The sequence below is a fragment of the Hemicordylus capensis genome, chromosome 4 (assembly GCF_027244095.1).
Source record: "Hemicordylus capensis ecotype Gifberg chromosome 4, rHemCap1.1.pri, whole genome shotgun sequence".
NCBI lineage: Eukaryota > Metazoa > Chordata > Lepidosauria > Squamata > Cordylidae > Hemicordylus > Hemicordylus capensis.
The window spans coordinates 187,762,368-187,778,456 of record NC_069660.1 but is presented as its reverse complement, the minus strand read 5'-3'; the positions used below and the strand labels follow the sequence as shown (position 1 = coordinate 187,778,456).

Here is a 16,089-nt window from a genome sequence, read left to right as displayed (position 1 = left end):
AAAATTTGGTACTTGAGAGCTGTAATGCTCAAACATGTAATGTTACAAAAATGTTACAAAAATGAAGCAGCAGGATTGTGCTGAGAATAGAACAGCAGCCCATGGACATACCAGGCTCAGCTGCTCAAAGAAGAACAACTTATTATCCAAGAGATCAGACAGATAAACAAATTTGTAACCATCTGTACCCACCCTCCGTTTAAAAAACAACAGAAACATGCACATACACCCCTGGAATGTGAAGTCCAGGGGCTTCTATCTTTTGGGAATGTAATGATTAAATGAATGTCCTGCTTCTATAGGACTAGAACAAATTCTTCCAGTTTTATTAAACTATCCAGTTTACAAATGTATTATATTATGTTTGCACAACACATCTGAGTCAATTTCAAATTACTTTAACAGCAACTGAGCTAGTTAGGGGACCCTGGGAACTATACTTTGTATTGGGACTAATGATCTCTCCTCTAGATTCCCAGCACCCTCCCAAAACTACAATTCCTGGGGTTCTTTTGGGGAAAGCCATAACAAGTCATTTTTAAAGCAGGTGACATTAGCCATGTAGATGTATATTTAGTCACACTAGTAGCAGTATCTTTAGGCACTTCACAATATGGGACTGAACAAGGTATAAGGTACATTTAGGGGGCATTTTCTTCCTTCGATTACATTTATGTTTATACAAATGTATATATCACAAACGGTTATCTAAAAAACTGATTAAATTCCGGATTTTGATTTTTTTAAAAATCAGAGCTAGTAGGAGGCTATAGCTGACAAACTGAATGGTAAATTCCATATACGTAATTCTCCCCCTAGGTTTTACTAAACCAATCAGCAGCCTTCCCCACCCACAAAGCATACTCTCGCACCAATCCTTCTTCCTCTCACCCCCAATTTGTTGGCTTTCTTTCCCCAATCCCTACTAAGCCTGCCTCAAGAATCTAGCAGTCAGGCTAGCTTGCTTCTCACAGCTGGGAAGACTGGTGTGAAAAGCAGCCTTATTACCTCACCTGCCCCAACTGCAGGACGAGCTCTTTTGCTTCTCCTGTTTAAGCCTCACCAGCTACAGACAGCACACAGATTAGCCAAAAGGGGTTAACAGCAGCTACTCCCAGCAGGTTTCAGCTCCAGAGCAGCCCTTGGCACCAGAGTCCAATGCATGTTTCTCGTGCTGGGACTCTATGGCCAAGCACTGGCTCCTCCTACCATCATCAGTGGTCTTGCTCACATGCTGCCTGCCTCCCTGCCTGGGTCCTGTTCTTGACATCTGCACGCTTGATGGCATCGTCTCACCACCACAGACACAATACAATATACAAAATAACAGAGCAGCCCAATACACGTTGGATTCACTTCACCACGTTTTCTGCCACTTCTGCCTCATTAACTCACAATTACTAGCCACAGTTTATGACTGCGGCTCTTAACAGTGAAGCAAACTACCATGCTCATTTGAACCTTTTTACTTTTGCCAAGGATGATTCATCTAAAAACATGGTATATAGTTTCTCTTTTTGACTGAAGCACTGACCCGTGAAATATTTTTTGATTCTTCAGTTACTAGCATTTCACCTCAATTGTGTCATGATGATAAAAAAGGCAACTCTGTGGTCACAATTCAAAAAGCTCTGGGCATGTACCTAAAATGCTTTTGCAGATACACAGAGGGTTTCATCTGTTGATTTCTTTTCCCTCATGCTGCACAGGATGTTGGTCTGGACTGTGCCTCAACCCTCAAGCAGCTTACAGTGTGTGCATGCAAGGGGTTGCAGTGGGAAGACAGGGCCTAAAACGCTCCAGTGTATACACAGGAGGTTGCACCAGGCCCTTTATTCCTAGTACATACTTTCAATGTTCTCCTCGTGGCCCACTCTTACTGAGCCTACTGTATCCTTGTATACAGTGAGTAGTATGTATCTGGGAATTTATTAGGAAGCTCAACACCTCACACAGCATGGCCTTGCAAGCAACATCACACTGCAATTCCTTGTGGCGCAAGAGGAATAAAAGGGTAGAGTGTTAAACACACAGACACAGAAGCATTCAGTGTTACCCCAGCGGGACAGGGAGGCATTTTTATCACAGATTATATATGCCAACAAAACATATGGCTGCTTGTTTCTTGGGTGCCTACTGGGAGAAGAGCTGTAAGTAGATATGTGCATTCTGAATTCAACGGCATGAACAGGGAGAAAGTGCTTAAAAGACAGGCCCTGACCTGCTTGGCACTTCTTTCAAAGACCACATACTGCTGACATTGATCAAGCCGTCTTTTTCTCATTGTCCAGTAGTGCAGAACACGGTTTTCTCTCTGGAAGAGTTCATTCAGAATATCTGCAAGAGCATGCAAAGAGCAAATTAGCTGACTTACTAAGCTAAAAATTAATTCCAATGAAATCCACACATTGTCTAAGCTGTAATAGTTAACTCATAGAAAAGGCAGGCATCGATCAGCAGTGGCTGTAAACCATCAGTAGTGAAGAACGTGCCCCCTCCCGCAAAGACACATGTTGTTCTGCCAATACAAACTCTGTATGTAGAAAGCTTGAATACCTTGTGCTTCGAGTGTCTCTGTCTTACATCTATATATGACTTTGTGTTGCCGATCACCTTCTTCAGTTGTCACCCTCCCTATATTCACCGAATGTGGGTCATAACCAGTGTTCCCTCCAACAGGGATTCCCAGATTTTGTTGACTACAACTCCCAAAATCCCCAGCCAAAGGCCATTGCAGCTGGGGATGCTGGGAGCTGTAGTCAACAACATCTGAGAATCCCTGTTAGAGGGAACACTCATCATAACCCTGCACCAGTGCACCCATTGACCATACCCCCGAGTGTTCCTGCCTTTAGTGCACATCTGCATAGCCAAGTGCTGGACATGAAGTGTTCCTCAGTGCCAGCTGACATGCAGGATGTTGCTAACTGATGTACTTTCACTCTCTCAATTTGGCCATTCATGTTTGGGTAAACCCAGTCTTAATTTTCTATACATCCCAGCATACTCGGGACCAAGCCTTCTCTGTGGCTGCCCCGGAGCTTTGGAAAGCGCTCCCTGCTGAAATGAGCATCTCTTTTTCTGTTTGTTTTTAGGAAGACCCTGAAGATGTACCTGTTTGCCCAGGCTTTCAATTGAAATTTTACTGTGTTTTTATTTATTGAGATTTTTATCTATTTTATGAACTATTTTATATTGGGTTTTTAAAATTATGTCCTAACTTGTACACTGTCTGGAGATTTCTTTGTCAGGAGGTATAGAAATTCAAACAAATAAATAACACTCTACTCAAAAGATGCATGCAAGTATACATATACAATTTACACATATACCTGCACGCGCACGCATGTGCGCTTAGAATCTACACCATTGTTATCATTTGTTATAATACAATATCAGATCTTTAAATAGTTTATAAGTGCAAGATGTACTATTTCCACTACTTCTTATTGTGTTTTTTCTTAGAACCATCTAGACACTTTTGACAATGCCAACTGTAACTATGAACTCTCCTTTACCCTTAGGGTGGCTCTCAGTGTTCAAGCAAGCAGTACAAGCTAATGTGCAGACATGCACTTTCTCATTGCAAGCTGCTTGTGCCCCATGCAAAGGAGAAACTTGCCTCAGATCACTACTGTCCCATCTGGATGGCTGAAGCATATTAAGCATACCAGTTGCAGGGGAGTAACAGCAGGAGAGACGGCATGCCCTCAACTCCTGCTTGTAGGCTTCCAGCGGCATCTGGTGGGCCACTGTGTGAAACAGGATGCTGGACTAGATGGGCCTTGGGCCTGATCCAGCAGGGCTGTTCTTGTGTTAAGCACAACCTGTAGCAAATTGAGAATGCTTACTTTTAACCTGCTGCTCAGGGGCCTTGATGTGAGTTACCATCCCTGGCATGTTGACACTGTTCCTGTGTAAGTATTTCAGGAAGACATCAGCATTTCGCCGAGCCAGCGTGCAAGCCTAGAAGAAACCAGATAGACATATCAGTGTGAGCACAGGCCGAACTAAGTTAATGAAGGCTGTCATTTTCTGTACTGAAAATGGGAGTTCAAACTCCACTGTAGATTAAATGTACTTCAGTTGAATTTTGTTTAAAATCAAATTGAATCCACTTGGACTGCCTTTAACTACAGCACACATGCAGTATATATTTACATGTAGTAGGGGCACTAATCCTGCAGCAGGGCTCATGCCAACTGCCTAGACCATGTGTTGGGCCATATTCTGCCATTGGGGCCCATTTGTCCCATCCAACATTTCTCAGCAATAGTACCAGAGAACAGGAAGATATCCAGACATCCTAAGTTGAAAACTATTTGCAGACTACAGATTCTATTACTCTGAACGGAATCATGTGATTCTAATATTTCATTAATTGTTATTGCTCAATGTTAAGTAAAAGATTTCATTGTAGCATTACAAGCCCTACCCAGTGACTTCATACAACCCTTCATATATTTAAACTTCAAGATTCTTCTTCTCAGACCTCAACTGCTCCCGCCACATGTCAATCATTCAAAGTTCCACTCTGAGTTTCAATACCCTGACCCTATGTACACTTGCACAGAAACATAGTCTACTGTAATCAACAGGATTTTAATTAAAATGTTGTTGTTTTCAGAATGGGGCTGTAGGATGCCACTTGCCATCAAGGATAAAACCAGGTTAGAATGAATAATTTAGCAAAAATCACAAGAGAACTGTTGGTTGTATTTTTGCATCAGCCATCAGCATTCAGGAACTGAAGTAGGCTAAGCTCATTCATTAAGCTTTACACACAGATTGTCATGCTGTGTTTCGCTTTCAGCATTAATAAGGAAATTGATGTTTGATGTGACCAGTTGCCCTAGCTTATTACAGGTTTGTTAGCATCCATAATCTGCAGATTATAAATCAAAAACAGATTATCTAGACCCATTTCAAATTGGTTTTGGGGCAGGTTTTGGGGTGGAGACTACCTTGGTCGGCCTGATGAATGAGCTCCAATTGGGAACTGACCGAGCGAGTGCGACTATGTTGGTCCTTTTGGATCTCTCAGCAGTTTTCAATACCACCGAGTACTGGTTGATACCAACCGAGTGCTGGTTATAAGCTACAAAGCCCTAAACAGATTAGATCCAGGGTATTTAAACTAACACCTTATTTGTTATGAGCCCCTCCATCTATTGAGATAATCTGGGGCAGTTCGTCTGCAGTTGCCATCAGCTCGTCTGGTGGCTACTCAGGGACGGGCCTTCTCTGTTGCCATCCCGAGGCTTTGGAATGCACTTCCTGTTGGAGTAAGAACTTTCCCAACTCTGGCAGTTTTTAAGAAGTTGCTTAAAACACACCGATTCAGCCAAATGTTTAATAAAATTTTTAAAATGTCTTAATGTTTAATTGTTTTTATTATGCTGCATCTATTATGTTGTATTTATTGTTCAGCGCTGGCCTCAAAAGACCTAAGTGAAGGATAAAATATCTTAACCGGACCACATTCTAAATGGCAAACACAAAACAAAAAGCCTTGCAACAAAAGCCTTGAACACTAACCTTTATTATGTCATAAGCTTTTGGGAACTAGAGCTCAAAAGTTCTTCAAATAGGACAAAGCTTAAAAAGGTAAACCCAACCTTCAATGTTAAGATGCAGTGCAAATGTCTCACTTACTTCCAGTGAAGAGAGCACTGAAACCACTCTCTCAAAGCCAATTTTAAAAGCTTATCAAGCAAGAAGTTTAACCATGTACATTAAACAAAACAAAAACTGCAATCTGAGGCATACGTATCAGGAAATGACCCACTAAACGTAACAGAATTCACTTCTGAGGAAGCATGTTTAGTATTGTGCTGAAAAGCAAAAACAGGTGACGAGGAGACATGTGAATAAAGTGCTTAGCATATGCTGAGGTTCTCCCTCTTGTCTCCTCCTCATGTGGTCAGATGGTCAAAGTAGCTCCCAAAAACACTACAGACTGCACACACTCTTCATAGTCACTGAAGCATTTTCCATCAGTTTTAGTTCATTTTCATCAGTTCCCAGAGATTCCTTTTTGAATTCATCTCCATTTTTGTTTTGAGAGTCTCTCTATCCTAAAAATGAACTGCTTAGCTCTGAACACAGAAGACCAGTAGGAAGCTATTTTTAAATCAAAAGAAGGGGCCGTGGTAGTTGAACTCAATGTGCTAATCCCCTGCTAACTGGGCAAAGAGGCACCTTTTACCGTGGTGATTCTCTTTCTTTAGCAGGGGGAGAGTAACTGGCCCTATCCACCCCCAGCACAGGACCTCCAGTGACTGTTGCTGGTGTCTATCTTGTGTTTTTAGAATGTGAGCCCTTTGGGGACAGGGAGCCATCTTATTTATTATTTCTCTGTGTAAACCGCCCTGAGCAATTTTTGGAAGGGCCGGTTAGGGTTAGAAAAACTGAATAGAAATCGAATTAATCATCATCATCATCATCCGTCATGGCACTACCCTTATAAGATGCAGTGGCTAGAAGGTTCTTGTTGACTCAGCCATTCAATGGCTAGCAATATTTGTACCTTCCTCCCTATAGTTAAGGCCATGCCAAGAGTCCTGGAAAGCCTTATTTTCTGGCAACAGCAAAATCACAAAAATGAACTTGTTTTAATATTAAAAGACATCACACTGCTAGATTTGGTCTTAGGCTTCCTCATTTCTTCAACTTTATGTTCTAATTCGCTAATTGCACTATATTTGACACATTTCTCTTTAACTTGCTATTCTGAAAAACCACAAATCTTTTTCCCCCCATGTAGTTTTCCAGCACAATTTTCTACACTTCCCTTTTCTTTTAAACTTGCTTCTTTTGGTATCTATGGCTTGCTTTTAAGTGTTAAGTCTTCTCTCTAAGAGCTGCAGACTATTAATACTAGCGAAAGACGTACAGAAACAGAATAGTGGATGAACAGCAGTGATCCAACTCTGCCAGACCCAGATATGTCCCACCTTTCTCCTTCCCTAGGGAGTGCCAACATGAATTGGAAGATGAGGCTCCAGGATCTGTGATAGCTGTATTAAGTGTTTTGGCAAGCAATGATAGTTGGACAGAGCTGAGAAGTTGCACCTATTGAAATTTATTCTTCTATATACCTTTTAAACATATAGCATGCCTTACTTTTTTGCATACAATAAACCCCACCCCCACTTTTTAAAAATTTTCACTCTCTTCCCCCCCACCATTAAAAACTGCCACAAAAACAAAAATAATGGTAGCTGTGTCAATGGTACAATTCACCGTTTGTCAAGGCATGACGCACTATAACCACTGAGCACAATGAAGATACCGTAGTGCGTCACAGAGTCACTGGTTTACTAAAATACAGGAAACCCTATACCAAATTTCCAGTGAAGCCTGCATTTTAGTAAACCAGCGGTTGTGTGACACACTACATTGTCCGGTTTATGTGCAAGACCTGAGAATCAACACAACATATATATAGGCTATCATCTTTACCTTCAGAAATGCCTCTTTTTGTTCAAGGTGTTTGCTAATCATTGGAGTCACATGGTCTGTTTCTGAGTTGGGGCCCAGTTTGTCCGCTCCTCCACACCAGTCTTCTTCTCGTTTGTATTCTTGTTCTAAGCTTTCCAACACACTGCATACCTAAATAGCCAAAACATGAAACAGTTCAAATATTTCTGTTGGAGGATGAATGCCAAACTATCAGTACCCAGCAGACCTGGTATTCCCTCACATCTGCAACTTAATTTGACAGTTTCCTAAAAAGTCACCCCTCAAACTCCACACTTGGCTGCCCACAACTCTCCATCCCACCCACAGTGTGCAAAGGAATGCTGGGGGGGGGATCAGAAAGGTGTTCGGTTTTCTTTGCTAACATGAACACTCCCACCCCTAGCATGGACACATCTTAATTGCTCCTGACTTGTGATTAAGACCACCCCTTCTTAAAAAACAAGGATTCGCTTCAGCAGTTAGTTCCAGCCTGAAACTGAACATTACGAGAGCCATATGGGTCTCCCCATCCCCAAACCATGTCATTGGTTGGCAAATCTCACTGCATGTTATTAGTTATTTAGTACTAATATCTAGTACTAAAAAGTTACCAGGGAGAGAAAACAACTCTGGGCTGCTGCTTGCAACACCTAGCTGCACACCAGGGTGCTTGGCTTTAGCCAGTGCACCTAGTTTGGAAAAACAGACAAAAGGAAGGGACTGCAACCAAACAAATAAATGCTCCGGAGGTCAGGAGCCAGTTGAAAGAAGGGAGAAGAGAGGTTAGCAGCAGATAAGAGATCAACGCTCTGAGGAGGAGGAAAGAGGGAGAGGATAAAGAGGAGTACGGAAAGGAACTAACTGAACACAGCGCATCTTTGGTTCTGTCTATTACCGAAGGTATCTCGACCCAGTTATAACAAAGTATTGTAAAGTACACACTTTAAAAGTGATTAGAGTAATATCACATCACTGTTTGTACTTATAATTTTATTATTATTCATTTATTCTGTTCACCCTATATGTTTTATTGCCTTATATGTTTTCTTTAAATATAATAATCTGATTAGTAAATCTATTTATGTTGTACTGTATTAGGTTTGTTTTTCAATTATCTCCCCCACCCCACCCCACCACCATTATAGAGAGACCAGGGAAACTATAAACGGGCAGGGCCTAGGAGAATTATCCCCTCTGCTGAAAGAATTTGGACACACACACCCCCACACACATAATTAGGACTAATTCCCCTAAGAACATATTCAAATTGTTACATCAGGTTTTGGCTTAAGATTGAACTGTGTTGGGATCAAGAACTCACAGAACAATAAAATGAACTGCTAGAGAGGTGGTGTAAAGTTACCTATTTCCCTAGATCACAGCCCATCATATGAAGACAGGCAGATCGTCTCACGTCTGAGGGAAAAGGTGCTGAAAGTGGCTCTAAAGCTATGAAAACCACATTCATCAACTCCTAAAATGCTACTATAATGCTGGGTGACAATGTAAAGAAAAAAGCCAATGGTTTGAAAATGGAGTTTGTTTCCCACATTAACCTCAGTTGAGTGAATTTGCACGTTAAAACTAATCTGCCATAAAAGCAGCTCCTAAACAGTTTATCAGTAGCCACACTGTTGGGCTTAACAAGTCATTTCAAAAACCAATTGTCCTTTACCTGCTCCGAAGTTTTGTAAAAGGCCACGGAGGCATTCACAAGCTTGAGCCGATCTTCCATCTTGAGCATCAGCTGTTGCCAGTGAGAGGCCACCTTCTCAGCACAGTCCCTGATCATGTCCATGTCATAGTGATTTGCCTGCAACATTGCCTCAGCTTTCTGCTGCACCTGCAGTGCACTCTGGTGTGTTTTCTGCTCAAAGGCAAACAGAACATGTCACTTAATTCATCAGCACATTCTTAGCATCTTCAAAACAGGTTCAAGTCAATCCTTTGGTTTCTGGTTCACAACAGCTAGATACACAGACAGGAACAAGCAGCATATTCTCCCTCTTGCCCTCCCACCTTTATGTATACAAAGCAAAACTAGTAGAAGCAGAGTGCCAGGGACAGAAGACTTTGAATCTCCAGGATGGCTTTTGTGACTATTCTTGTGGATGCATTTGATAACATGGCATTAATGTGTGCGGTGTTCAGAAAGCATTCTACAAGCTGGACTAATTAACAGCTTAGAATCTAATTTTAGGTCTGCCTCAGCTTCTTCCTTCAAATTTCTCCTCAAATGTCACCTTTTTCTGTCAAGTGGGCTTAACCCCTTTGTCTTCATCTCCAACATAAATACATGCAGCCACATTTGCTCATTCATTCCTTGATACATTTGCCTTCAGTTCTTTACCTGTCATGCCTGCTCTCCCTTTTTCATCGCCTCTACTGTGGTAATACAGATTGTAAACTGTATATTACTCTGTAAAGCACTGTGTACACCGATGTTAAGATACTAATATACATTCATAACAGTAAAAATAATAAAGGATTGACACACTACGCAGACTTCTGTCTGCGCAGTAATGAAACATGAGTGCAGCTGTGCGAGAGTTTTTGTGTGAATGATGGAAATGGAGTTGAGGAATAGAGTTGAGCCCTGGAAATAATGGACATCCATTGTGCAACTGTGGAAAATTCCACACTTATGTCCAAGAGCACTCTTGCACGATTGTGTGCATGTTTCATTACAATGCAGACGGAGGTTTGCACAGTATGTCAACTAATCATCCTCATCCATGCCAGTCCTTGGAACAAACTGCATAGCTGGTGACACTCTGATGTCTTCAGATGAAATGATTCCTGTGGGTGGGATACAGCACAGAAATGAGGTTTCAAGTCTTAGTAGGCATTCCCTACTTCTCCCTTATCTTAAGTTTTATTCTAAGCTATGACTTTGCCAGAAGCTTATCCAAAGCAGTCCTTCCAGGGGCAAAAGGACCGAGGCACTAAGGCAGAACGGAAGGGCAATACTCTCCTTCTGGTAAAGGGTGGAGCTACAGAGCAGTTCCCACAGCTCATCCAGAAGCTCCCTGATCATCTTGAGCAAGCTGGTGAGTTCTTCCAATCTCAACAGTAGTGCCGCAAGAGGAAAATATTGTGCATGGCTAAGTAGCTTCTTAGATGTTGATTAAAACCTAAGTAGTAATCAACCAGGGCTGAAACAAGCTGCATGGATGCAAGTCCTTCTCTTTGATTCTTTGTAGCAGACTCAATAGAAAAGGAAATTCATACCAGCCTGAATTTCATACCAGGGCAAGTCAAGCAGTTCTCCGCTGTTTTTCTAATAGCTGAAAGTGTGCATAGCGCAATGCCCTAAACACAGGTTCCCCCCACTCCCATTAAGAGCTACATTTCCAGCACAAACTCAGAGTCTAGGTCTAATCTACACACAGCTGCAGCAACACCGCAGTGCGAGAAGGCAAGCCCCACAATACAGAAGTCCGAGCAAAGAACCTGCTTATACTTAAGGATCCCAGGTTTGGTTTGTCTTTAGGACAACATCTTTAATTCATCTAATGAGTATCTGTTTGTGACACAAACAGCCCTGCATGGCTGGGAGCAATGTTTCTCTAATCTTTGCTCACACAAGCTCACATTCTTCATCTTGAGAAACCGACCTGAGCAAATAAACATAGTACCCACACGGTACAGTGGTCAGAATTTCAGATTTAGGAAAACTGGTTTTAAATCCCCACTTAGCCATGAGGCTTGCTGAATGACCTTGAGAAAGTTACTTACTCTCAGTCTTGTGAAAATAAAATGGTGGATGAGGGAGAAGGCCAGATGCCTATTCTTCCTGAGCTTTCTGAAAGAGTGGGATATAAATGTAAAATTTGGTGTATTTTTAAAATGGTGCTCTACAACATGGCTACATCCTGTTGTGGGACTTGGAAACAGTTATGTGTCATTTGCATCAGAAAGGATAGCAAGTCTTGTGATAGCAAGTATGACTTGTCCCCTTTGTTAACCAGGGTCTGCCTTGGTTTGTGCTTGGATGGGTGACTACATGCGCTGTAAGATATTCCCCTTAGGGAATGGGGCCATAGCTCACTGGAAGAGCATCTGCTTGCATGCAAAAGGTCACAGGTTCACTCCCTGGCAACTCTAGGTAGGGCTGGAAGAGACAAAGAGCTGCTGCCAGTTAGTGTAGACAATACTGAGCTAGATGGACGAAGGGTCTGACTCCATATAAAGCAGATTCCTATATTTCTACAGATGGGGAGCAATGAGGGAAAATACTACTGAGGTACTCATTAAATAAGTGAGGAAGTAATATTTATGTAAAGTTAGCTCACTGACTCACCATCACAAATATATTTAACAGCAGCCTTGAAGGGTGGGCCAGTATATGAATTATCAGGCTTTTCTCTATAATCATGATGAATATATATTTGATCTCATTTAAAAATTTTAACAAAACATCTGGAGATTTTAACATATGTACTGGACAGCTTGCTATAGGTTATGTTATGTACTCTATGGCTTGCAACAACAGCTGTGCAGATACTTTTGGTTTATATATTTGGTACATTCAGCACAAGCAGTTTTGTTAATGAGAGTATTGGAGTATATTGGAAGACAAGTCATTTTTCAGATATGAAACCCAACTTTCTCTGGAATCCTTAAGTATAGTCAGTATGAGTATGTACTCAGCTCTACTGCAGTCTAGCCAAGTACCCCAACTGAAAAAAAAATCCTATACATTTATCCCCTACAAGGACAAAAATCTACAGGGAAATAAAGTTATACTGAAAAGTTACCAAAGCTGTCACGAGTGAGGACACACACACTTCAAACTGTGAACAACAGAAAGGGGAAACAGAAAACTCCACAGAACGACAGTAGAACAGAAGGCAGTTACTGTAGCACCAAGGATTTCTGAAAATAAAAAGCTTCCCAACCAACAAAGCAAAGGGATTTTACTTTCAGCCATTAAAGCACTCAAGAGTTAATATATACACATTAGTGAAATGTTAATCCTACTGTAATATTTCCAGTACCTTTACTTTGGACCGATTAAGTCTGATATATTTTAGTCAATTAATACATACTAAAGAAAGTCAACACCAAAACCCTATTCAAAGATTACTGCGACTTCTTGATCTTTGCTTCTCCCACAGCTGAATTACACTGATTTGCATAAAATAGCATGGGATGGGCAGAGCATGTAAGAAACAAGCTTGCCAGCACTACCAGCCCCCAGGGCTGATAGTACCTATATTGCAACTCTCTATATAATTCCTTCATCCAAATAGCACAAGATTCAGCTAGGCACCCTATGTGACTCCAGTAACATACTAACTAGATCTTGATTGATGAATCTTAAGCAATGCATTCTAACCCGAGAAACACAAAATACGATTCAAAACTAATTAAAAGTCACATTTATGAATATAATTTTTAATCTCTCATTTTTGCCTTGATGCTTCTTAGCAATATCCAAAATGCCATCCTAAACTTGAAGAGAAAGAGACAACACATTTCATAGCTAGTTCTACCAAGCTGACAAATATTTCACAGAAATTTTTGTGGGCAAATGTGTCAGCAGGTATAAAGATAGCTAAGGGAGGTTCCCCCATCATGTCCACGTGTAACATGCAGCCAGTAGCAGACATGAGAATCAAGCAAGAAAACCTTTTTCCTATCCACCTTCTGGCATCTAGAAATGTTAACAGTAACATGCTAGACTGTATGTCTTGCCTTCATAAAGTGGTATAAATTTTATCATGTAAAATATAAACCATTTCTTGCTCGAGTCTATGGGTAAAACAAAGATGTCTCCTCATATTCCACCGAATGTCAAAATCCAACTTAATTTCCAAAAAACACTTTTACCTCTATTGCATGCTGGAATTGCTCATGTTCACGCTGCAGCTGCTCAGCCTCCTGCAATGAACTAGCAGTGATCAGGCCAGCATTTAACATCGACTCCCCATTTCGAATCCAGCCCAACACCTGAAACGAAGTGCAAGATGGGATAGCATAGATCATTCTCCATGTCTAGAGCAATATTTTTAAAAATCATTCTTATTCAGTGATAAAGAGCAATATTGTAAGCTGTGCAACATTTCATGCTACACTGTGATGGTGTGGCTATCCAACATTAAATTAAAGTATAACAGAATAGCTTTTTATTGAACTTACTTGAGCGTTCGGCTCTTTGGCCAGGTGGAGGCATAACTCTTTCCAGGAAGAAGAGATCTGGACTGAGCCTCAAGATCATGTACTCTCTCCAGCCTCTCACACATGTGAAATCTTCCCCAGCCCCCAACAACCATTATATCGGATAGTTCTTAACTGAGATTTAATAAGGGTTCTGAAAAGATCTTTAGGTGTATCCTGATGATTATCGTAGATGTAATTGAAAACGCAGGCAGAAGCAGCAGGAGAATTTGTGCAAGAGGAAAGGAGGAGCAGGGTGGGATGTAAGATATTCTCAATAGCTTACCCCTAGGCAGCAGGACACCTGCACTGGACCCTTATAGCCTAATCCACCTACAGAAGGGCAAACAATTGCTACAGGAACTATTATATTTGATCAAAGGTCACAATAAAGTGAACTGAACTATTATATATTACATTCATTATTGTAAATAGTGCTTGGATCTTCATAGGAAAACATCAATATTGAAACAAATAAATCTCATTTAATCCTGCAAATGGATGCTTCAGTTCAACACAGTACTATATGGACTCCATTTGAACTAAAATAGAACCAGACTGTTGGTACTTAAAATCAAAAAGGTCACAGAGCAGCTTTTAAAATGATGCCTGGGGGATTGCTGACAAGAACTGGGAGGTATCTGGTTGGGCAAGGAAAATCCCCTAAAGTGCAAGCGTGCACACGTTTCAGATAAACTAGAAGGGGACAGGGTAGAACCAGAAGTAGAGCAGATGGAAACATATGACAGCTGGTCAAAAAGGTCAAATGATAGTAAGGGAGAAAGCACATGCCAGTGACAGGTAAGAGACTCAGTGTACATGCGTTTATATACCAATGCCAGAAGCCTCTGAGACAAGATGGGCAAGTTGGAGTGCTTGGTTGCTAATGAAAACATAGATATAGTGGACATAATGGAAACCTGGTGGAACAGAGAGAACCAGTGGAACATTGTTATTCCTGGATACAAACTCTACAGAAAGGACAGGGAGGGGTGGATTGGAGGTGGAGTAGCATTGTAGATTAGAATACAGCAAGCTAGAAAACCTAGCAGGATCGGAATCCTCCACAGAATCATGATAGGTGACAATACGAGGACTGAAAGGAAAGGTGTTACTAGGATCGTGCTATCTCCCGATCAAAATGCTGAGAGTGACCTGGAGTTGGAGAAGCAAATCAGAGAGGTGTCAGAGAAAGAGCTGTAAAAATGGGTTACTTCAATTACCCTCACATAGACTGAGCAAATTCACATGCGGAAATTGACAGAGGCGCCAAATCTTGAGATGTGATTAATTGACTGTGTCCTAGAAAAGTTGGTCACAGAACCAACCAGGCAGCAGGTGACCAGTGTTCCCACTAAGGCGTGCAAGTGCACTCGCATGGTTTTTTGTGTCCGCTAAGTTAATTTTAGATCCTGCTCAGGTTTAATCAGGAAGGCTCCATTCTGAAAATACGTGCGCGCACACTGCCTTGATAATGCTATCCAGAACAAAATTCATTCCACACACAGATGAAAAAAATGAGAGAGAACACTGCAGGCGACCTTGACTTAATCCTGAGTGATGCCCAGGACCTGGTGCAAGATGTCAGAGTTGTAGAACACCTGGGGGACAGTGACCATAGTGCGATCCAATTCAGCTTATATGCAAGTGAAGGAAACTTCTCAAAAATCAGGGGACTCATAAAAAGGAAGCTGAAAGGGAAAGTCAGGAGTGTCAAATCACTCCAGAAAGCATGGAACTTAATTAAAACCACAATAATAGAAGCTCAGTTGGAATGTATACCAAGTAAGAGGAAAGCTACCACCAAGTTCGTGAGGATACCAGTGTGGCTAACAAGTAGAGACAGGGATGCTATAAAAGTCAAGAAGACTTCCTTCAAAAAATGGAAATCCTGCCCTAATGAAGAAAACAGAAAGGAACATAAACTCTGGCAAAAGAAATGCAAGGAGACATAAGAGATACAAAAAAGGAGTTTGAGGAACATATAGCTAGAAGTGTCATGGGGAATAACAAAAACTTCTTTACCAGCAGCAGAAAAACTGCCAGGGAGGTGACTGGATCCTTAGATGATGAGGGCGTGAGAGAGATTATTAAGGAGGATAATGAGATAGTGTATGAATTCTTTGCATCTGTCTTCATGGTGGAGGATACTGACCATATACCCACTCCGGAGCTAAGCTTCTCAGGCTTGGAGGCTGAAGAATTGGGCCAAATTGAGGTGACAAGAGAGGATGTTCTAAACCATCTTGAAAAATCTAAAAATTAACAGGCTTTGCTGAAGGAGAACCAGCACGGCTTCTGAAAGGGCAAGTCTTGCCTCACTAACCTCTTGGGATTTGAGATTGTCAACAGGAATGTGCATAAAGGTGATCTGGTTGACATAGTATACTTGAACTTTCAAAAAGCTTTTGACAAAGTTTCCCACCAAAGCTTCTTGAGTAAACTTAGAAGTCATAGGATAGG

General features: G+C 41.3%; 1 protein-coding gene across 10 annotated transcripts in view; it reads right to left on the bottom strand.

Moving 5' to 3' along the window:
• TRIO (trio Rho guanine nucleotide exchange factor) overlaps positions 1-16,089 on the bottom strand; it is a 371,831-nt gene that overhangs the window by 144,394 nt on the left and 211,348 nt on the right. For all 10 annotated transcript variants that reach the window (XM_053242690.1, XM_053242687.1, XM_053242689.1 and 7 more), the window contains 5 exons: positions 13,300-13,419; positions 9,140-9,331; positions 7,465-7,614; positions 3,852-3,966; positions 2,222-2,337 (listed from right to left, as the gene is read on the bottom strand). In XM_053242690.1, the coding sequence (XP_053098665.1) occupies positions 2,222-2,337; positions 3,852-3,966; positions 7,465-7,614; positions 9,140-9,331; positions 13,300-13,419 (693 nt within the window). The remainder of the gene's footprint in view (positions 1-2,221; positions 2,338-3,851; positions 3,967-7,464; positions 7,615-9,139; positions 9,332-13,299; positions 13,420-16,089) is intronic.